A 23794-nucleotide genomic window follows, 5' to 3' on the forward strand; every position below is an offset into this window, starting at 1 on the left:
ATATACACCTATACTCTTAGGTTTATGTTCAAAATGATAATTCTTTCTTGAGATCAGTCATATTTCAGTCCCCAGCCCCCTAACGATACATTGGCAACACAATTTTAGTTTTTATTTTTTCATGAATAGTTTGTTCATGAACATATAATAAATAGTATTCGATAATGGGATTTCACGTTAACCTCAATAACATTTGATTTCAACAAATATCAAACTAAATGAAAGCCGGCATTTATACTGAACAAGGTACTTGTACAAAGTTATTTGAATTTTTGAGAATAACAATATGAATATAACAAAGTCAATGTTTAGTTTAAAATGTCTAGAGCACATGTTCGCGGAATTTATCGCCAGCTAAGTGAATTCAAAAGAGGTCGAATTATTGGTCTACGAGAGGCGGGGTTGTCATTTCAAGAAATCGCTAACCGTACGAACAGAAACCCAACTACTGTTATGAGATGTTGTCAAGCGTGATTTGATAAAGCCCAAAATCGAAGAAAGTAGGCACCGGACGTCGAAGGGGCACAAATGTAATTCAAGATCGACGTCTAAGACTTATGGCCATTAGAGACCGATTTGCGACAACTCGATCTTTGGCTGATGAGTGGTTAGGAGAACAAGGCCATCATGTAACAGTTCGAACGGTTTACACCCGGATAAGTTCTTTTGGACAGTAGCATTATCGACCACATATTGGGTTAACTCTGACGGTTCAGCATCTTCGGAAACTATTACATAGTTCAGTCATTTAAGCTTAAATTAGGTAAGAATCTCGGAATTCGAGATACCCAGCTGCAAGTCTGTAAATACTTGTATATTGACACCCTGAAAGTTGTCTCAAAATCTACATATGGTAGGGTGTAAGCAACTATTGAATTTCAAGGTCAAAGGTCACAAAAATCGGTTTTTTCCGCTTTTTTTTGGAAATATCTCATTTCCTACGGATTTTTTGCTATTAGTATTCATTATCAATTTTGTAAAATACAAAATTCTCTACAAACTTTGTCTGAAAAAATTTGTATATGATAAACGGTTTTCGAGAAAGAGGGCGGAGAGCGCGACTTATGTTTTTTGGTCCAGCAAGATTGTTTTTAAAAACTTTAATATTACAATTGAAATTACCAGATAATTCTACGATAGAATTTTATTGAAATCAAATACAAGTGTTCGTATTAGATGTTTAATACAGACTAAGATAAGATAAAGCGTCCGTGTCGCTGGTAAGAATTGCGGACTTAGCCATCTTCCACGAAACGGGCCATCTTCCACGAAGCGGTCAGGTTACACATGTCTTCTCTTCCTTAGTCTGCTTATTTTGTTGCTATGGTCTTAGAACGAGATATATAACTCCTCCATCCTCAGAGTGTCGTCTACGGGATGATGAATGTCCTTGGGCTGTTGGTGTCTTCAGCTGAGGTGGATCTATTGGTAGCCCTTCGATTGCACAGATTTAGTCTTGTCAATTTTTTCACAATAAAATAGAAACATAATGGGATAATTAGTAAATAGATGATAAGGATCCAATATTTTGTTGATTTTGTTTCTTGAAATTTTGGTATTAGGGGTTTTATCTGCTCCTGTTGTTTTTGAAGTTCATGTACTTTGTCTAAGCGAATTTTGTGTAGATGTATCCTGGTGTATTGGGGTGTAGAGTTCTTCAATTCTGAAATTATTTGTGGCAGGAACATTGGTTGATTCTTAATCATATGTTTATCATTTCTGTATCGATTGTTTTCAGTTTCGAATAGGCATCCGGAGGGAATGTCTACTAAGAAGGTACCTTTCAGAGTAGCAAAATCGGTTCTTTCACAGGTTGTTAGAATTTTCATTTCTTTTGGTGCTACTACAATGTATTTCGAGTTGTCTACTTGTTCGATGCAATTTTCTGATAATGATATAGGGATGTGTTGACAATCCTTGTAGGTATCTTGGAGTTGCAGTAATTGGAATGTGCAATCTGAATGTTTCGTACCATCGGTGAGTTTGTTTTGGGTACAATAGTATCCTGGGTGCAAATCTATGCATGGTGTTGGAGTGTATTGAAAATACTTCTCGTTCATTGTCAGATATGAGTTGGCAGGAATTATGGTTGTATTTTTTTTTTTTTGGTATCGAATAAAGGTGGTAATGTGAAAATTTTGTGGGATATATTATTGGAAAATATAGGATGAAAACAATTCTGTTGCCAGAAATATATGCATCTACGTCTATAACGTTATAATATTTGTGAATCTCTGCTTCCTCAACGAAAAGGAGGTTTTCTGGTTTATTATGTTTTAGAACGAATTTCGTAATCGTGTGTAGCTCTGATGGTTTTATTATGCTATGGTGAAGTATTCTTTGCTTTGCAAAGTTTATAGCGTTTTCGATATCATTAAGTAATTGTAATATTATATTTAAACATACATTTATTTGATCTAAGACGTTTCTTGCTTGGAGGTAGTTAAATAAGTTGAAATTTAGTTCTTTTAATTGGAATACTGTCTGAGAAAGTGCAGATTTAATTTCTTCCTGATTTTGTTTTAAGAATGAAACTGTATTATTGAAATTTTTGATTATTTCGGTGGTTATTGAAATTTCGGTATTTAATTTAGTGACAATCTCCTGTTGGTTACTTTTTAAATCGTCAAGAATTTGGTCGTAGTGAACTGCATCATTTGTATCTAAATTGCCTGAAATGCCTTTAATTACTGTGCCTAAACCGTTAATGAGACCACGTCTGACTCTTGTTTTCGGAAAAATTATGTTTAATTTTTGTTCTGCCATGTTTAATTGGTAACTCAAAGCTCTGTCGAAATTTTGCAATTCGAAATAATATGGGTTCTTTTTATTATTTAGAATTGTTTCAGTAATTTTGTCGAAATGACTTCTTATCATATTCAACTCAGTGTGTATGGGTAGGAGATTGTAATAGTGGATGAAATTGTGGGATTTCAATTTTACTTTGGCGTTGCCTAGGTCAATTGGAAGAATTCCTGGGTTGTCTTTGAGGTTAGTCATTGTTATCTTCTGATCTGCTGTCGACGCTATTGCGATTAGGCTCGTCCTGTAAAGATTCATTTTGTTTAGTCTTTGGTCTTCTTAAGTTCTGTTTGTGGAGGGTTTTTCGATGGGTCGTGATTTTAATTTTTCTGTTTTGGATTACTTGATCTTTTGAGAACTTTGGTGTTAGTTTATTTCGATTGTTAGATGTAATTTTGCGATAAATTGTAGTTCCGGGTTTGTATGTCAATGGTTCGTGTCGTTTTTCGTTGTGTATCTCGATTGTAGCTTGTTTTTTCTTGGCCAAATTTTCATTTAGGTTTTTGTATATTTCGAGTGTTTTATCACGATGATTTTCGATGTAATTGTTTATGAATTTTTCGTTGATATCAATATTAAGGGGGTCTTTTGTGTTTAAGTGTCCGTTGATTACGTCTATTGGTTTCTGCTTTGTCGCGGAATGAATAGAGTTGTTGTAACTTAATATAGCGTAGGGCATTTGGTTTAGAATGTTGGTTGAATTTTTGTCTTTTTCTTTTATGATACGAAGTAGTTCTATTAAAGTTGAATGAAGTCTTTCGATTGATCCGTTTGATTGACTATTGTTCACAGTAATGTAATGGGGATGAATTTGATGGAGTTTTAAAAATTCTTGAACAACCGAATTTTTCAATTCGCTTCCGTTATCCATTACAATGGTAGTCGGTGCTCCATGATGGGTCATAAAAGTCAATAGAGATCGGACAACTTCAATACCTGATAGGGAAATTAATGGATATGCTTGTGCGTATTTGGAAAATGTATCTATCAAAGTAAGGAATTTTTGTCCTTGTGTCTGGAAAGTATCGATGTGGATTATTTCAAAAGGTTTGATTGGGGTCGGTGTTAGCATTAATTTTTGTTTTGGAGGGTTTCTGTCGTATTTATTGACTTGGCAAATATCGCAAAAATTTATGTAGTTACTTACGTCGGTTTTGATTCCTGGCCAATAATATGTTTGTTTTATACGGTTTTCTGTTTCTAATATTCCTCTATGATTGGTTTTTGTTTCATGGAGAAATTTAATGAGTTCTTCTTGTCTTTCTTTATCTTCTACATCTTTTAAAACGGTATTACATTTGATCAATTTGAATGCAGAGTTTTTGAACGTATTTCTCAAGAATTCGCAAATTTTTGGGACATACTCATCATTTTTGAAATTTATCGCATATATTGTGTTTGATTTTATGTAATTTTTGAATAATTTTATGGTATCACTTTCTAAGTTGTTTACGGAGAGTTGACAATAAATTCTACGCTTTGTTGAAAAGAGATTTTCTATTTTTGTTTTTGCTGGTGAGTGGTAGACGAAATCTAGGATAATTTGATGTTTGAAAATGTTAAGTGCTTTTTCTGTTATTGGGATTCCTTGTATTGGTTCTTCAGAACTTGAATGAACTGTATCGTCATCGTCGGAATCTGGAGGATTGTCTGATGGGTGAGATGGGCTTGCCGTCGCATCCTCCCCTTCGAGAGGTCGAGATAATAATAATAATAATAATAATAGACCTTTATTTAATCTGAAAATTTCACAAAAAAATGATGTAGATCACGTCACAAAAATCATAACTTAATATTAAAAATCATAATTTAAATATTAAAGTTCATTGAAATCTTTCTCAGCCATAAACTCTTTTACACTGTAGTAACCTTTTTTATATAAAAATTTTTTTAAAGTTTTCTTTTGAATGATTTTAGGTCTTGTTTTGAATGTTTGTGGCATTTTGTTCCAAATATTTACTAAAGAATGAACAACATTCTTTTGAATGTAGGCATAATTTGGTTTTTCTAAACTAAGATGAGTTTTTCCTCTGGTATCATAACAATGATCAAGCATTAACATTTCAAAGTTAGTGAAGTTATTGATTACATACATTATGCACTCATATATATACAAACAGTATAGAGTTAATATATTGTTATTCCTAAAGATATCCCTACATGATTCGTTATATTTTAGTTTGAAAACAGTTCTCAAACATACCGATGGACCTGCTTCGGGTTCCGGTATTTCGTTAACATTCGGTGTTTCGCTTACGTTCGCTAACATAGAAAAATTGTCGTTGTCTTTATCATTATCGTTCGATTTCGAAAATGATTCGTTAAATTTTTGCATATATTCAAAAAGTTCTTTATTGTGTAGTTCGACTCGTGAAAGTGCGTCAGCATTGCTGTTTGAGCTGCCTTTCTTGTATAGAATTTCGAATTGGAATTCTGATAGTTTTAATCTCCATCTTAAGAGTTTGCTGTTTGGTTCCTTCAGTGACATTACCCACTGAAGTGGACGGTGATCGGATAATATTTTAAATTTTCTACCGAATAAATAGGGGCGGAAATATTTAGTTGCCCAGACTATGGCTAAAAGCTCCCTCTCTATTGTGCTATAGTTTCGTTCGCTATCGTTTAGTGTTCTCGATGCGTATGCAACTGGTCTATCGGATCCAATGGGGCCTTGTGAAAGTACGGCTCCTATGGCCACATTACTTGCGTCGGTTGTAAGAAGAAATTCTTTTTCGAAGTCGGGATATTGAAGAATGGGGTCGTTTGTAAGGAGATTTTTGCAGTATTCGAAACATTCTATAAATTGTGGTGTGTGTTCAATTTTTGAACCTTTTTTTAGACATTGAGTAAGGGGTTTAGTAATTTTAGCAAAGTCCTTGATAAATTTTCGATAGTATCAGAGAAGTCCTAAGAAGCCTTTTATTTCTTTAGGTGTTCTAGGGATTGGGTATTTTTTGATAGCTTTGATTTTATCTGGATTAGGTTTGACGCCGTCGGGGGTGACGATATGACCTAAGTAAGCTACTTCTTTTCTTAAAAATTCTGACTTGTCGAGTTGAATTTTGAAATTAGTTTCGCGGAGTCTCTGAAAAACTTTTTCAAGATTGACGATATGCTCTTGGAGTGATGTTGAATAGACGATTATGTCATCGAGATATACAAGACATATTTCGTTTTGTAATCCCCTAAGCATATTATCCATTACTCGTTGAAAGGTTGCACTGGCACTTTTCAATCCGAAGGGCATTCTGAGATATTCGTAATGACCGTTCTCGACGCTAAATGCGGTTTTAGGAATGTCATCAGGGTTCATTTCAATTTGGTGATAACCACTGGCTAAATCGATGGTTGAAAAATAGTTGCATTTCCCGAGTTTATCGAGAACATCGGTGATGTTTGGAAGAGGATATTTGACATCAATACTTTTTTCGTTTAGTTTCCGAAAGTCTACCACGATTCTAAATTTTTTCTTTAGGGATGAGTCGTTCTTTTTGGGTACGATCCAAATTGGAGAAGACCAGGGTGAATTACTTGGCCTAATTATGCCTTGTTCTAGCATGGAATTAATTTGTCGCCTTACTTCGTCTTTGTGTACAAATGGATACCTATAGGATCTAGTATAAATAGGAATTTCGTCTTTTGTTTTTATTGAATGTTTGATCTGATTTGTGAAGGTGAGACGTTGGCCTTCGATGTGGAAAATATCGGAATATTTATTGCATAATTTTAGGATATAGGATTTTTCTTCTTCGTTCATGTGCGAGGTTCTGATTAATTTTTCTGCGTTGAATTTAGTATTGCCGGTTTTTTGTGAGTCTAAGTGAAAAAATTCGTAGTTGCTTTCTATAAACGGGAATGAGTTAATTGGTTGTGTTAAATTCATAATGATGTCTTCGTCTGTTTTGTTAGAGATTTGAATTTTTGCAAAACCGTTTTGAGCTTTCGAAAGTGTTGCCGGTATTTCGCATTTTTGAATATTCTGATGTGGTACAAGAACATCGCCGTTGTTTTGTTTTACGGGTACGTTCGCAATAACTTGGGTATGAGGATCAATTCTTAATTTGAAAATTTGGTTTACTTGGCTTGGTTGATATTTAATGGGAATAGTAGTTACAGGGGTAATTAATTTGGAGTTTATTAAGTCGATTTGAGCGTTCAATAACTTTAGGTTATCTAATCCTATGAGTCCGTCAAAAATATTATGAAATTTGAAAAGGTAAAATTTAAGGTTGACATTTTGTTTGAATTCTGGAAAGATTGGGATGTCGGCACAATGTTGATGTGTTTCTGATTGAAAAACTGTAGAAACTGTGAATGGTTCTAGTAAAATCTGATTTGGATAATTTTCATGAGCGATTTTTGGGTTAATGAAAGATTTTGTTGATCCAGTGTCTATTAGTAGTTTCAAAGGAGGGTTTTTTATCTGAATATACGGTAGTTCTCTTTTATCCGATGATATATATGTTTCAATTAAGTCTCTTGTTCCGAGAAAGCGTCCGTCTGAAAATTTTCGGGGAAATCATAATTTGGGAAATCTTCTTCGGGGTTGTCAATTTCAATGTTTTCGTCGAATTCTATGTTTTCTTGTCCGTTATCGTAATGTTCAGTATTGAAAAGTTCTTCGCTAATAATATCTGGTTTTTGAGAGGTATTTTGAAAGGGTGTATTTTGGAAATTTCTTTGAGTTCGCTGCTTACTATTAAGGGAACTGCTAATGCTCATTGGTGTAGGTTTATTCTGTTGATTATTTTGGGATCGTTTGAAAACTTGGGAATTGGTTGGGAATCGTTGCGAAACGAAATTTGGATTCCTCTGGAGATTTATGGGGACACTAGGAAATTGCTGGTATTTGAAGTTAGAATTATTTTGTGAATTTGTTTGGCTGTTTTGGGGATGAATGTATTGTTGTTGGGTCAGAATTGGTCCATTTTGTGATCGATAAAATTGCTGATGTGTCGAAAAATTTTGTGGATTCGGTTTTCTCAAATTTTGAAAATTATTTGGGCTTTGATAATGTTTTATATTATCTTCTTCAATGATGAATTGAAGTGCCTGAGCTAAACTATTAGGTCTCATAGCGCGTATCATTGGTCCTAGTGGATCTCTTAATCCAGCTAAAAATGTTTTGAGAGCTTGTTTGGTGAAAAATTCTCTCTTGGCTTTACGTTCTGTTTCTTCGCATTTAAGGTCAATGTAGTTGCAAATGGTGTTAAGAAGGGTTAAAACTTTTTCATGAAACTTTTGGGGAGATTCTCCGGGTCTTTGTCTCAAGTTAACTAAATCTTGGTTCAAACAGTTTTCATCTCGTTGATCTCCAAAATTTAGAATAAGAGAATTTTTTATTTCTTCCCAACTATTAGTTGCGCCGTGAATAGCTACTACTTCTTCGGCTTTGCCTTGAAGTTTATTCAAAATTCCATTAATCAGTAAGGTATTTTGAAAGTTATTAGGGTTATTAAAATCAAAATAGTGAAGTAAAAGCGATTCAGAAGCTTTTACGAATCTGTGTAGTTTATTTGGGTTACCGTCAAATTCCGGTACGATACAAAGATTCTTTGTGTCAAAATTGGGCGTTACTGCCATATTTACTGTATTACTTTCTTCAGTAATGTTTAAATTATCAAATGTGTTTATTAAATCAAGAATTGTCTCTAACTCAATAGAATTGTTTTCGGAAATTGAATCAATAGGATTGGAATCAGAGGAGTCTGACATAAACAATGGTAATATTCAATTCACTTACAGGATCCAGTTGAACATCAAAATCTTCATGCCTCGCTGCGTGATTGTAACCTCGATGGAACTTCACGGTTGCACCAAGTATTTTTGATGGATTCGTTTTTTCGCTCAATGAGTTGAAACTCAAAAGTCCTTCACAATGAAAACTCGCGAAAACTCCGTCGACTGCGCCACTTATGTTTTTTGGTCCAGCAAGATTGTTTTTAAAAACTTTAATATTACAATTGAAATTACCAGATAATTCTACGATAGAATTTTATTGAAATCAAATACAAGTGTTCGTATTAGATGTTTAATACAGACTAAGATAAGATAAAGCGTCCGTGTCGCTGGTAAGAATTGCGGACTTAGCCATCTTCCACGAAACGGGCCATCTTCCACGAAGCGGTCAGGTTACACATGTCTTCTCTTCCTTAGTCTGCTTATTTTGTTGCTATGGTCTTAGAACGAGATATATAAGTCGCGCGGTCACACCATCACTTCAGGTCAACCGGTGCTTCCGGTCGAAAACATTATCATTTTCTTCATGCATTGAATCTATATCTATTCAATAATACTGATAACCGTTTACTAAACTTGAAAAATAATTAAGAGAAGAACTTAAGTCATAACATAATTATATTCCCATTTACACTAATGACATTTTAAATAGTAAATAATTTAGTGCCTCTTTAAAATCTGTGAAATTTAAAATCTGTGAAAAGTCTCGATCATCTTCGTTATATGCATTACGTCAAGTCTACAAAACTTAATAAACCTGTGCAGCTTTCAAATATTCCACCAACAAGTGCAGCTGCTCATCAACATTTCAACCGTGTATATTATCAAGTTCAAACTTGGTTAGGACATGATTTGGAACCCCAAGTATGGGGTTGGGCAACGCGAAACGATTTTCTTTTAGCCCATCATGACAATTTTACCACTTGCTCCAGAAGGTTTGCTAAATACAATTTTCTGCAACTGCAAGAGTGGTTGTGGTTCGCGATGCGGATGCAGGAAAGCGGGCTTGCAATGCTCTTCAGCTTGTGGCCAATGTAATAGGCAAGTTTGTCTCAATGCTCAACCATATCAGAGCGGCATTAACGAAGATGCAACCTTTGACCCCGAAATCATGGAAGAACTTGAGACAAATGTCGTTGAAGATGATAATGAAGACCAGTTTGAAATTTACCAGCAGCCAGAAGACGACGATGAAAAGGAAGAAGATGATTAAAATTATAAATTGTAGTTTTTGTACCCTTTATTCTATTTTTTTACTTTCAATAAAAATAAATGAATTGAATGATATTTTTTAATGAAAAGATTAATTCATAATTTATTTGTTTTTTTTTCATCATGTAAGAAGTTATTAATATTAATTAGTTTGAAATTTAAATATCATTTCTGGTGGACTCACTAGATCCCATGTATCATTCTCATCGAATGACTGGATCTCTTCCTTCATTGCCTGCAGCCACTCAAGTGCATCTGGTCTTGAAAGTGCCTCTGTCACTGTCATTGGTAGAATTGATGTATCGTGCTCTTCATCGACTTCTGCACCATTAAAATATGTTACATACTCATCAAAGTTTTTCCTTTTGGGTTCTCTTCACGACCTTCTCGGAACTTCTAATGGATGTGTTCTGTCTGGTTCTATATCTGGAACAAAATCACTGTCATTATCTGAGAAATTAACATGGTCATCATGAACAGATTCATCTGAGCTTGGAGAAAACTGTTCGCTAGTTTCCCCCACTGGATCTGGAACCTCCTCAGTATTTTCTTCTACAGAATATGGCACTGCAACAGTCGTTCTTTCCATAATCGTAACATCACGACTGATTATCACTTTTCTTGTTCTTGGGTTGAAACATCTATATCCCTTCGTTGTCTCATCATAGCCCACAAGGATATGTAGTTCTGACTTCGGATCCCATTTTTTTCCGTTTACCTTAGGAATGTGAACCATAACTACACTTCCGTATACTCTTAGGTGACTAATATCTGGCCTTTTACCTGTCCATAGCTCATAGGGAGTTTTTGAAATCTTCGAAGATGCAGAACGATTTTTCAAATAACAGGCTGCTTGGCACTCTTCAAATATCTGGTAAAATCAACGTTGCAAAATTCACCTGCATTTTCACTTCTTAGGGTTTTAATATTGGTGTTTTGCTGGTTTTCTGATAAGGCTTTGAATTATTTAAACCTCTCCAATGCCTCATCCTCAGTCTTGAGGAAATAAACAAAACACATTCTACTATAGTCGTCTATGAATGTTAGGACGTATTTTGCTCCACCTAATGACGTTGTGTCCATCGGGCCGCAGATATCACTGTGAATTACTTCCAACACTTTATCTGCTCGGCTTCCTTCTTTGGGGAATGGCAAACGGAACTGTTTGCCTTTACAGCATACTTCACAATTTTTTAAGCTTGCTTGACCCTTAAGGATGAGTCCATTTACCAGCTTCTCTGTCATCTGCAACTAAATATTCATTGATGTGACCCAAACGTTGATGCCAGGTTGTTCTGCTAGCAGCTATATAGCACACTGGCTTCTCTTCGTGCAAGTTTAACTTGATAACATTATTGCACAAGTTAGCAGTTGCCACTAAAATATTATGGCGATTATAAATATAGCAACCATTCTCATTAAAGGATACCTTATTTCCATTTTTAATTAATTGCGACACAGATAAAAGATTTGTAGTCAAACCTGGGACATATTTTACTCCCTGTAATAATATATAATAAGCCTTTATTTCCAACAGGTATACCCAATTACAGGAAATCAAAAACAACAATCAATACTAATTTAACAAGAAAAAAAAAAAAAAAATATTAATGCTATATCATGAACATAATCCAATAAAATCATGAAAATTAAGAGATAAACAACCCATACACACCCCAAAATACAGTTTTCAGGCCCCGGAAAATAAAAACAAAATACAATAAATAAATGGAAATCGAATACAATATAATGTCATGCGTGTTCCCCTCAACTTCAGATGTTTTCATTCAAATACAAATCACATATATGAACCAGAGATTGAGAATGCAGATCACATCTATCCGCTAGAGAGTTAACAACGGAACAAGCAAATCTCAGTGGTGACTGCAACAGCAAATTAGTTCTTGGTGTACTTATGTAAAAAAAATATCTAGTTCTAGCATTCGGGCGAGGTACGAAAAAATCTAGCTTACTCAGCAATTCAACGCAGTCAATTCTACCACCCAGAAGACCATGAAGGAATTTGATGGCATGCAAACCTCTTCTGCATTCGAGGCTTTTTGAATTAAATCTTGATAATAAGATACTATGATCGTATCCCCTAGGTGGGTATAGTCCATCCTCACGATATGAAAGCCACTTCAAAAACCTTCTTTGTACAGTCTCTAGATGGTGAGCATGACAGTTATAGATTGGGCGCCAAATTAGGCAACCATACTCGAGCTTACTTCTGACCAACGCGTTAAATAAGTGAATTATTGTTGACGAATTCTCAAACAATCTCGCGTTTCGTACAATGAAACCATATATTCTACATGCCGATAAGGTTAACTGAGTAATATGTGGTATGAAAGAAAACCTTTGATCAAATACCAAACCTAGGTCCTTGATTTCAGTAAGCCGAGAGAGATTTATACCTCTGATATTGTAGTCAAATAGATGCACCTCCTTCCTCCGTGTGTAAGACACTACGCTACATTTCGATACATTTAAATGAAACCTATTGCAGCTACACCACCTATTCACAACATCTATGTCTTCCTGCAAACTCAAACAGTCATCAGCAGATGAAATTTCCGCATAAATTTTGAAATCATCAGCATAGGCTAACTTCAAATTCTTAATTATCTGTAGAAGGTCATTAATAAACAAGATAAATAATAGCGGACCTAGGTTAGACCCCTGAGGTACTCCCGAAGTAACGGTAATCTCTCTAGATCTACAACTTTCTATTTGAACAAATTGACGACGATCGCTCAAATAGGATTTAACGAGATCAGCTAATGCACACGAAAAACCAAAAAGTCTTTTAATTTTCGCGGTAAGAATTTCATGATTGATCTTATCGAAAGCCTTTTGAAAATCAGTGTATATAACATCAACCTGTCCTCCCAAATCTAATTTCTCATATACGAACTGCGAAAACGTAATCAAGCTAGTTGAACATGATCTTTTTTTCATGAAACCATGCTGTTCCGCTGCAACACTACTTCTAACTCTAGGATATATGGCGTTAAACAAAATTATCTCAAATAATTTAGAAAAATTACACAATATTGATATAGGTCTATAATTACTTATGATGGAGGAGTCGCCTTTCTTGAGTACTGGAATGATTTTTGCAGCCTTCCACCTGGTCGGAAATGTGCTGGTTTTCAAAATCAAATCATAAATATGTTTGAGTGGGAGCACCAAAACACCAATGCAGTCCTTCACAACGAAGCTAGGAATCAAATCTGGCCCGGCCGTCAATTTGTTGCTAAGTTTTCGCGCCGCCAACCTAACCTCACCATCCGATACACTTTCAACTGAAATAAAATTCTGATCACATATTTCCTCAATTCCATCACTATTAACACAGTCATCAGCTGCATAAACCGACCCGAAAAAATCAGCGAATGCACCAACAACTCCAGCCGGACTGCTGTAAGATATGTCGCCATCCTTCACAACACCAGGAATCCTCGTGTATCCCTTTCTGTCCTGAATAAAAGCCCAAAAACTTCTCGGATCATCACTTATTGAGCGTTCCGCCGATGATATGAAATTTCTGTAGAGTATTTTAGTTCTTGACTTAATAATTGATCTGAGAGATCGGAATTGATCAAAATCATTGGCTCTATTATAGCGTTTATACCTTTGATGACAGCGCTCCTTCATGCGAATTAGCTTGATAAGCTCTGACGTATACCAATGCGGAAATCTTCGGGTCCTCAACTTCTTGTAAGGAACAGTGGCAATGAAAATTGTATTCAAGACTGAATAAAGAGCATCGCAAGCCTCATCAGGGTGAGCAGCACCCATCACTCCAGACCAGTCTTGGGCACCTATCATCTCATACATCATCCTAAAGTCCGCTTTCTTGAAATTAAATTCTTTATGGGAATCATGAACTCCAAAATTATGAGGTCTAGGGGATTTAACACCGAAGTATATCAGGAGAGGGGGATGGTATGGATCAACATCAACTAAACCGGCTGCATTCTCCGGTGGTGACAAATATAAATTTGTCAATACAAGATCCAGCATTCTACTGTTACAATTAACGATATCATTAAATTGCTTAAGTTCTAAGATTTCAGAAAACGTTGATACTGTAATGGACCTATCATCAGTACTATGACCACTGCTGTACAAAGGAGCATTGAAGTCGCCAACAAACAATAAGTCTCTATCCTGCATTAAATCCAGAGAGACAAGAGCATCAAAAAAATGTCCATATATGATATTGTTCACGTTAGGGGGGATATAAATCACAAAAACGAACAAACACATAAATCCCGTAAATAATTTGCAGCCCACTATATCTATGGAAGGAGCCAAGCTACGTAACACCGACAGATCTAAAGTTTCAGAACGATACTTCCTATCAATGGCAAGCAGCACACCTCCTCCCGTGGAAGACTTACACAAAGCCAGATTCCTGTCACAGCGATATACACAATAATTATCGGTAAAAAGTTCTGAATCATACACACTCTCTTGCAACCATGTTTCACTTAGGCAAATAATATCGTAATCGGAGGCTGAGATGGAACAGTAAAAATCATGAGTTTTAGAATTCAAACCCCTAACATTCTGATACAAGCAAGAGAGCTTATTATGCGTGTAATCGGGTATCATCAGTTTAAAGGCTTAATTGTGGGAACACCTCTAACAAATCTCATCTGCACACTTTCACCATCATTTTTTCTGCGCTCGAATTCAGCTTTTACTCGTTTAAAGTATTCATTTTGCCTAGGGGTACAATCGGATGAAAGAAATAGGTTTGGATGTTTCCTATATTTTTTAAGTTGTCCGGATCTACTCAAGAGCTGCCGCACAGGAGCATCGGAATTCAGAGTTATCTTTAATGGACGCGGTTTGCCAGTAGATGCATAAGATTTTCCAACCCTGAACACCTTCTTAATGTCCAGCTGAACATCAGGATTTACAAATTTCAGTGCTTCTTCCACACTTTTAATATCTGTCTGAGCTCTAACCTCCGCAGCTATATCTTGGGAAGGCTCTGCCAAACCATAAAGCATGATGTTGTTCCTGCGCTGCATTCGATCTTCCAACTCTTGAACGATTTCTTCAAAAGATTCATCTTGAATTTTCACCGTTTGTGAGGAAGTAGCAATAGACGATCGAAGTTCACTTATTTCCTTTTGTAAAGAGACAATTATACTTTTGAGTGACATAATGTCACTTCCAATACTTTCACATTTACTACAATTCCACGAGATAGATTTCTTTGAGTTTATAATACGCACTTCGGAACTACTCATTCCTACACAGGAATTCCCATATAAATGTTGACAAACAGAACACGTTAATGAAAGGTGATCGTCGTACACTTTTTTGCAGCAAAAACACGGCTTCCCCATATCGAGATAAGATAAGCACCAGCAACAGCAGACGGATAAATGATAACAATATCCACAACTCGTTCAGATCGTTACAAAGGAAAATGAATTAACTTTTCTTCAGTTATTCAACCAATCAAAAATAACAACCAACTCGAAGATGAGAAAACCTTCACTCACGATTTAATCGTGAAATCAAAAATAAAAAGATTAAACTAATACTTTGAAAATAAATAATGTAGAGCAACTGAGAAACACATGCGATCACGTTCACGTTTTTGAACTGAAGTCTTGTTTCTATATCTTCTTGTTTCTATATCTTGTTTCTTATCGGTAAATGTTTGTATTTTCACGTCTCCAGCACATTCAACTCCCAATTTGGCCTTATTGGCTACAGTGACGGCTTTTAAATCCGGATTCTTGAAGTTTATCATCCACTGTTTATTTGAGGTTAAATGAAAACTAGCTCCACTGTCAACATACCTTTCTGTTAACACAGCACTGAAGCCTCCATCGACTCTACTAGGACATTTTGACATGTAATGCCCATTCTTTTTACATCTGAAGCAAATAATATAACTGAGATCCTTTTTGTTTGAATTGTGCTGGTCTGCAATTTCACGAGTGAATTTATCATTCCTATTCTGTGATCTCTCTTTGTGCTGTTTTTTAACTGCGCTCTCTTCCGGTTGCTTACGGTAACCAAACTTTCTGTTAACAGCGAATGCTCCATTACTGCCGTTGGTGTCGCCATCTGTCAGCATGTCAAGGAGTTTCGTCTTGATGGAATCTGTTGTAACTTCCAAACCTGAATTTTCAATAGCCATAATCATAGGTGCAAATTTTTCAGGGAGACCAGCTAATAATAAAGATCCCTCCCATTTCATCAATGGCAAATCCGGTTCTTCTTAATTTCTGTGAAGTTTCTATAATTTGATTGATGTAAGACTTCATACTCACGTGATTATCCAATCTGGCGGATATTAGTGTTCGTAAGAGTCCTATTTTACGCATGAATCCACTATCGTCATAAAGTTTCCTCAGGTGAGTCCATACTTCTTCAGCTGTCTTGGAATCTTTCACATGTGGATGGGTCGATTGTTAAAATCAACTTTGCCTTTGCATTGGCTATCCTCGAAGTATCTTTCTCGCTACCGTCGATGCATTTGTCCAAGCCTTCAATCACAAATACATTCTCGACTGCGAACGCCCATTCATCATAATTCTCACATCCTAAAAGTTTCGGTACGCTCATGAGGTTGCTGGCGGCCATCTTACTTCTTTGTGAGAAAACAAAATACACCACTACATCACAAACAACTGAGTCACTTTAATGTTATTGCGTTATATGGGAAACCTGGGCCCATAACCTGTTGAAGATCAATATTGTTGGCAGTTAACTTGGAATAATTAACACTCTGTTTGAAATAAATGTACACGTGGTGTAATAAAGAACTGAATATATTGAGATACAACTACTGGTACAACTTACTCGTTACACTGACCAAACTAAAAGAGAGAGAGCAAGAGGTACATATCATAGACCTAAACTTAGGATCATAGAATAATATGAGTGAGGTTTTCTTCAATGTTAAACTTTTGGTACATATTTACAATAAAAAGTTCGTCTCATAATGGCTGTGTGAGCGTATCAATATTTATTGTATAATATGTGTATAGAGCTGGACCTATATGGCTTCGGTAGATATCGTATAAAGCACTGTGTGGAAGGATGGTCTAATTAAAAAACTACATGATCATTTGAACTGTGGAACAATGATTCGTTTAATCGAAAACATGTTGTCTGATAGGAGACTTCGTGTTTTTGTTGATGATAAAAGTAGTAGTTTTAAAACATTGATAATGGTCTTCCGCAGGGATTGGTTTTGTCTCCCATACTTTTTTTTATATTTGTGTGATATCCCAGTTACTTCATCTGAGAAATTCATTTATGCCGATGATATTGCTCTTTTGTTTCGTCATTCTGATTTTGGAATTATTGAAAATACTTTCAATAAAGATCTAAAAATCATGGAAAATTATTTTCTTGAGTGTCGCTTATGCCCTAATCCAAATAAAACAGAAGTATCCTGTTTCCATTTGAATAATCAACAAAAACACAGAAAATTGAGAGTAACTTTCAATAATTCCGTATTGAATCATAATTTTGCCCCCAAATATCTTGGAGTTAAACTTGATTCTTCTTTGAATTTCAAGGTTCACTTAGAAAATTTGCGTTTGGAATTGAAGTCGAGTAATAATATCCTCCAAAAATTAGCAGGATCTTCATGGGGTGCTGATGCCAACACTCTTCGTACAGCAGCCTTGGCCTAGGTTTTTTCTGCTGCTGAATACTGTTGTTCTGTTTGGTTCAATAGTGCTCATGTTCATAAAATTGTTGCACAGCTTAACGTTTCTATGAGAATTATTAGTGGGACTATTAGATCTACTCCTTTAGATTGGTTACCGGTGTTATCACATATAGATCCGCCTCATATTCGTAGACAGGTTGCAGTCAAAAAATCTTGGGATAAATTTCATTTCTACCCGAACTCATTTCCAATTGTATCCTATTTCCCAGATTCTAGAACTGCTAAATTGAAATCACGCAAACCTTTATGGACCTTCCTTGAATCCAATGAAAGCGACAAGGAAATTTGGCGTTCGGGAAGGACTTCTTCTAACGTCTTCAACAAAAGTCTTATTGTTGATCCCTCAGAAAAAGTTCTAGGTTTCAATCTTCCTAGGAAAATTTGGTGTATTTTAAATCGACTTAGAACTGGTCATGGTCGTTGTAATAGTACCCTCTTCAAATGGCATTCTATTGATAGCCCACTATGTGAGTGTGGTGTAGAAGAGACCATTGACCAATTGGTGAATGATTGTCCGATTTATAAATTTCATGATGGTTTCCAAGCTATCCATTCAGTTTCAGATTCTTTTTTAGAATGGGTAGTTAACTTCAAATCGATATAATGAAAACTAATATTTAGTACTCCTTTCTGCTTCTTTTTTTTTTTTGTTTTAGGATCCAATTGGAAATTATAGAGTCGTCAACCGAAAAGAGAGGATGAAGAAAATTTTGTTTTGGTTGAAGAGGAAGTCCTTCAATATAAATTATGTCAGCTTATTCTGTAAACGTTTACACAAACCAGTCACTACACCGATACGGGGAGACAGAGTTTTTGCTGAGGTTTTTTCTGTTCTCTTGTATCATACGTTGAAATGTATGATGCCCCGTTATATTTCCTCTGCTAATACTGAGATTCATCGACACATATGCTTGATTGTTTGAAATTAATATTTTGTATTCCTCTTTCTCAAAAGAATATATATTTATACAGGGTGGCCATTTGAAAACGAAACAGACGAGATTACAGACGAAATAAAGTTTTTCGTTAGAAATGCTCGGACAGGTCGATTTCTGTTTCGAGGGGGACAACTTAAGATGTAGGTTACGGACGCATAGCGCGTCAACCCTTGCTGCTACAACCCCCACCCCCAATTTTTGAATAGGGAAGATGGGGTGAGTGATACCTCAATTTGAAGGTATTTTTATACTGATTTCAGCACAGTAATTGTTTTTTCATTTTATGCATTAGTTCTCGAAATATTCATGCGTCAGTCAATTTTATCACTTAAATTAATTTTTTGCGAATAATTGACATTTCGTGCTTCCGAAACACCAAAATTTCCGTACTTGTATTTGAAATTGCAAAACATCTACCACTGGGCAAATGAAGTCATACCGTACGTGTTAATGCTACTAGGGCCAGATGTTCGACTAGCTGTTTTATTCACTGAAATCATTCTCCAACTGTACGGTATCAGAACGATTTGAAGTATTGATCTAAGAAATAAGACTTTTCAAAGTAAAGTAAATAAGTTATCAAAAACTCACATCAATTAATTAAATATTCAAATTGTTCACCATTAGCTTCCATACAATGAAATAAGTTTTGTTCGAAACGATGGCGCACATTTTGCAGCATTTCTGGAGTGATTTGACGACATTCGTTCACTATACGTCTTCTTAAATCCTCTATGGAATCGGGCTGTGTAGAGTAAATTTTACTCTTCAAGTGGCCCCAAAGAAAAAAATCTAGTGGTGACAGATCTGGTGATCTGGCTGGCCATTCAGTGGGACCCCTTCTTTCAATCCACCGATTCTGAAATCTTTGATCCAGATATTCTCGAACTGGTAAGGCGTAGTGTGGAGGAGCTCCATCCTGCCGAAACACAATCTGATCTTCCACATAATTTCCAGCATTGTTTTCAATAATTTCCGTCAAAATTGGATCAATGTGATTTTCCAATAAGTCCAAATACATATGTCCAGTAAGATTACCAGGTAAAAAGAACGGGCCGACAATGTTGTCACCAAATATTCCAGCCCAAACATTGAGTTTTTCTGGTTGTTGAGTATAAACTTCGTGGAACAATCTCGGATTAGCATCGGCCCAATAACGACAATTGTGTCGATTTACTTTGCCGTTTAGAAAGAACGAATACTCATCGGAGAAACAAACATTGTACAGTGCATCCCATTTTGGGTGAGACTGCCAGGTTTCTCGCTTGTTATTTAAGATAGAGCCTTGCGGCTTTCACGTTCCTGTCCTACTTTTTCGTGAAACTCAAGTTGGTCTAATCAGATTTTGCATAACTGTTTCTGTTCAAGAGATACAGGGTGATTTTGGAAATTGATACTTGTCGGACCCCTCCTTTATCTCCGAAGTTATTAGAAATAATGCTGAGGTAAAAACTACGTCTGAATCAGAATTCTGCGTAGAATCCAGTGGCGTACTCAATTTGTTTTTTCGGGGTATGGTTTTGAAGATTCAACACAAACCTATATTTTTTTTAATGGAACACCCTATATATCATGACTTCGTTGAATTTTTTATTTTTTTCCCTTCAAAATGATGTATGATACTGAATAATGGTCAGAAATGTTAAAAAAACACTAAAACATCAAATAATGATGATTTTTTGTTAATGAGCAATGGATTTCCCATATAAAAAAAGATTCAATTGGATAATTTTAATTTGTGATTTTTATAAATAGAAGAGTAAGCAAACAAAAATAATACACTCATCACTAACATGAAAAACAAAACGTAGGTACCTACCTAATAGCAACAAATAAATAATACAAAAATTCATAAACATTGCATGATATATTACAGCTTAAATTGTTCAAATTACTGTCCATTTTCCTCTAATACATAATTGACAAAACTTTTCAATACGCCTGAGTGCATTTAATATTATAAAAGGGCGGTTTTGTAAATCCTGGAAAACTGCCTCTCTTGATGCACGAAGTTCTTCGAGACTGTTATGTCTTTTACTGTAGTATATGATATGTATTAGGGAAAATGGACAGTAATTTGAACAGTTTAATCTGTAAGATATTATGCAATGTTTATGATTTTTTTTATTATTCATTTGTTGCTATTAGGTAGGTACCTACGTTTTGTTTTTCATATTAGTGATGAGAGTATTATATTTGTTTGCTTACTCTACTATAAATAAAAATCACAAATGAAAATTATCCAATTAATCCTTTTTTTCATATGGAAAATCCATTGCTCATTAACAAAAAAATCATCATTATTTGATGTTTTAGTGTTTTTTTAACATTTCTGAACATCCTACCTATATAGTATCATATATCATTTTGAAGGGAAAAAAATAACGAATTCAACGAGGTAATGATATATAGGGTGTTCCATTGAAAAAAATATAGGTTTGTGTTGAATCTTCAAAACCATACCCCGAAAAAAAAAATTGAGTACGCCACTGGATTCTACGCAAAATTCTGATTCAGACGTAGTTTTTACCTCAGCATTATTTCTAATAACTTCGGAGATAAAGGAGGGGTCCGAAAAGTATCAATTTCCAAAATCGCCCTGTATCTCTTGAACGGAAACAGTTATGCAAAATCTGATTAGACCAACTTGAGTTTCACGAAAAGGTAGGACAGGAACGTGAAAACCGCAAGGCTCTATCTTAAATAACAAGCGAGAAACCTGGCAGTCTCACCCAAAATGGGATGCACTGTACAGATAATTGGGATTAGCAGTTACTCGTTCACTCATTGTATCACAAAATTCAACACGACGGTCAAAATCATCTTCGTTTAGTGCGTGTGAAAGATGGATTTTGTAAGGATGGAATTTATGATGCTTCAAAATATTTGCAATTCGAGTTCGTGTAAAACCAGATTCATGTGCTAGCTGCCTCGTACTCGTCATTGGATTCAGAGCAATCTGTCCAAGAACAGCTACTTCAGCTGCTTCATTTCTTTCCATGTTTCGTTTTTTATTAGCCACGGACCCGGTTTCTTGAAACTTTGACACTAATTCCAAAACATACTTCCTATGAACATGTTTATCTAAATGTCGTTGATTGAAGAATTCTGCGGTTCTATTCGCACATTGATTGTTTGCAAAAAAAAGTGAAATTATTTCCACCCGCTCTGCAATTGAATAAACCATGTCGAACAATGAATTAGAACACATACAAGTCTCGATTCAAAACTAAGAATAATTCACATGTCAAAGAACCAGTAAGCCAACTTAATGATCTGTTCGTAATAAATAAAAAATTATCGATTCTCATTTTTTTTAAGCAGTTCTCGAAGAATAACTTGAAAATGAATATGTAAAGAAAATATAGAGGGGAAATAATAAATCGAAGAAAAAGTATAAGTCTGAAATAAGTATAAGTTGGAATTTTCCCTGTAGCGTTTGGAAAGTGTTACTCATCTCAACACTTTTTCACCGTACTGATCCTTATCAGCCTACGTGCACTTCTCCTTGTGTCCTTATACTTTTTCTTTGATTTGCAATTCCCTCTTCATTTTCCTCTGACATTATATTTCACTTTATTTTTAAAATATAAAGCATGAAGTTTTTTGTGAACGTTTCTGCTTTTTATGTCATCAACTCACCCAGAATGCTGAACCACAATAATCATCCAACCACGTGTACACCATTTTTCACTTTTCAGATTCTGTATGTGAATATTATCTAAAATATTCTCACTAAGAAACACGGAGTTTAATTTTAATATTCTACCTACAAATTATTCACTCAAAATTAATCATTATCAATCGGATGAACAGAAATAAATACCAAACTGATGACTTCTCGTCGAGTTTATTAGAAAGTAGGATAATAGGTGAATAAAACCTTTTCGTTATCATTTCCAATTATTGTAGTCCTTATTTCAATTACTCCAAGGAATTATCAGAATGAGAATAATCTGTATCGGGAAAATCAGAAAATGTGTACTTAAGATAGTGATGATGACAAACACTTGAGGTAGGTGTCCTCCTATGAAAAATTGATTCAATTCTGGAATAAGTGCTTGCGAATGAATGAAAGACCACCTTTCATTTAAAAGTAAATAAAAAAATTTAAAAAACTCTTACGTGATGTCAGGAGCTTTGGCCCGCTTGTTCGAATTGGTATTCATAAATTTCTTCTCGAATTTCGTTAAGTAGAGTTTTCAAGTTCAATAATTTCTAATTCTGATTATGTTTCTGGCCTTTGACCTGCTTTGAAAATATATAATGTTTCGAAGAGATTTCATAAAGATTATTAGAACTTGTAAAAGTTAGGGCTGTATCTGTGTAGGCTTTGTATTAAAATAAAAATTTTAATACCTGGTCACGATTCCTTTATCTACATAAATACCTATATTCTACCTCTTCAGTTTATATATATATATATATATATAAACTGAAGAGGTAGAATATAGGTATTTATGTAGATAATGATATATATATATATATATATATATATATATATATATATATATATATATATATATATATATATATATATATCAACAATTTTAATTCCCAATATACAACAATAGTTATAAGTATGATAAGGGGTGTGAGAAAATTGATCCCGATGGGGACCTTCTTCAGGACTCTACAATAGCAATAGAAAACAGTCAAAAACATGGCAATCACAAAACATGTAAAAATAGTACATACCGAAATACAGAGTTGTAAAGATCTTATTTCAACACAAATCAATAGCTCTCAAGAAAGCAATGAACAAGAACATCAACAAATTAAGCGAAAAAAGATCTGATATTTCGTTAGCACAAGAGTAGAAATCAATTATCATATGTAAATAAGGTAAACAGAATAATCAACAAAATGAGAGGCTGTCAAAAATGTTGTCAACCAGACTTGCCACAGAATACACGCACATGACAAATGAAACATAGAATAGCATTAAATCACACTTGGTCGCAGTAATTCACTCTCACCGAACTCAGAACAAATGCGATTATTGAAAGACTGCATGAACCGAATCCAATCCCCTCTCACAGAAATAGTCCGGAACACAGAATTCATTATTACGTTATCCCGACTGTAAAACTTGTGGAAATATTCATTCCATTTGATCCATCCAATTCACTGCCACCAAACTGGTCATAATGAATCAAATAAGTATAGATGGAGCTAATATGTTTACATCCCTTCTGTAATTCATAGAACAAGTGTGGCGTTTAATATGGTACTTCTCTAAGAAACATCTTTTCTTTCCACTAACTGCACATTCAAGAATTTTGGTGGAATCATAATTCATTGGGTGATCTTTGTCCCGGGTATGGTCTGCTAGGGCACAAATCTTATTTGGATTCTTGATGTCGCTCTTGTGTTGAGCAAT

The 23794-nt window shown here is 35.1% G+C and overlaps 1 protein-coding gene across 6 annotated transcripts in view; it reads right to left on the bottom strand.

Annotated features, from left to right (window-relative positions):
• The window catches only part of LOC123679983 (multidrug resistance-associated protein 1-like), a 398343-nt gene extending 376011 nt beyond the window's left edge, over positions 1 to 22332 (bottom strand). For 2 of the 6 annotated variants that reach the window (XM_045617595.1, XM_045617597.1), the window contains exon 1: positions 22054 to 22287. In XM_045617595.1, coding sequence (XP_045473551.1) covers positions 22054 to 22098 — 45 coding nt within the window. In that variant the 5' untranslated portion in view covers positions 22099 to 22287. Of the gene's footprint in view, positions 1 to 22053 lie in introns of all 6 variants that reach the window. The other 4 variants (XM_045617598.1, XM_045617592.1, XM_045617593.1 and 1 more) reach the window with 3 other exon arrangements.
• Between the last annotated feature and the right edge of the window lie 1462 nt (positions 22333 to 23794).

Source organism: Harmonia axyridis, chromosome 5 (genome assembly GCF_914767665.1).
Source record: "Harmonia axyridis chromosome 5, icHarAxyr1.1, whole genome shotgun sequence".
Taxonomy (NCBI): domain Eukaryota; kingdom Metazoa; phylum Arthropoda; class Insecta; order Coleoptera; family Coccinellidae; genus Harmonia; species Harmonia axyridis.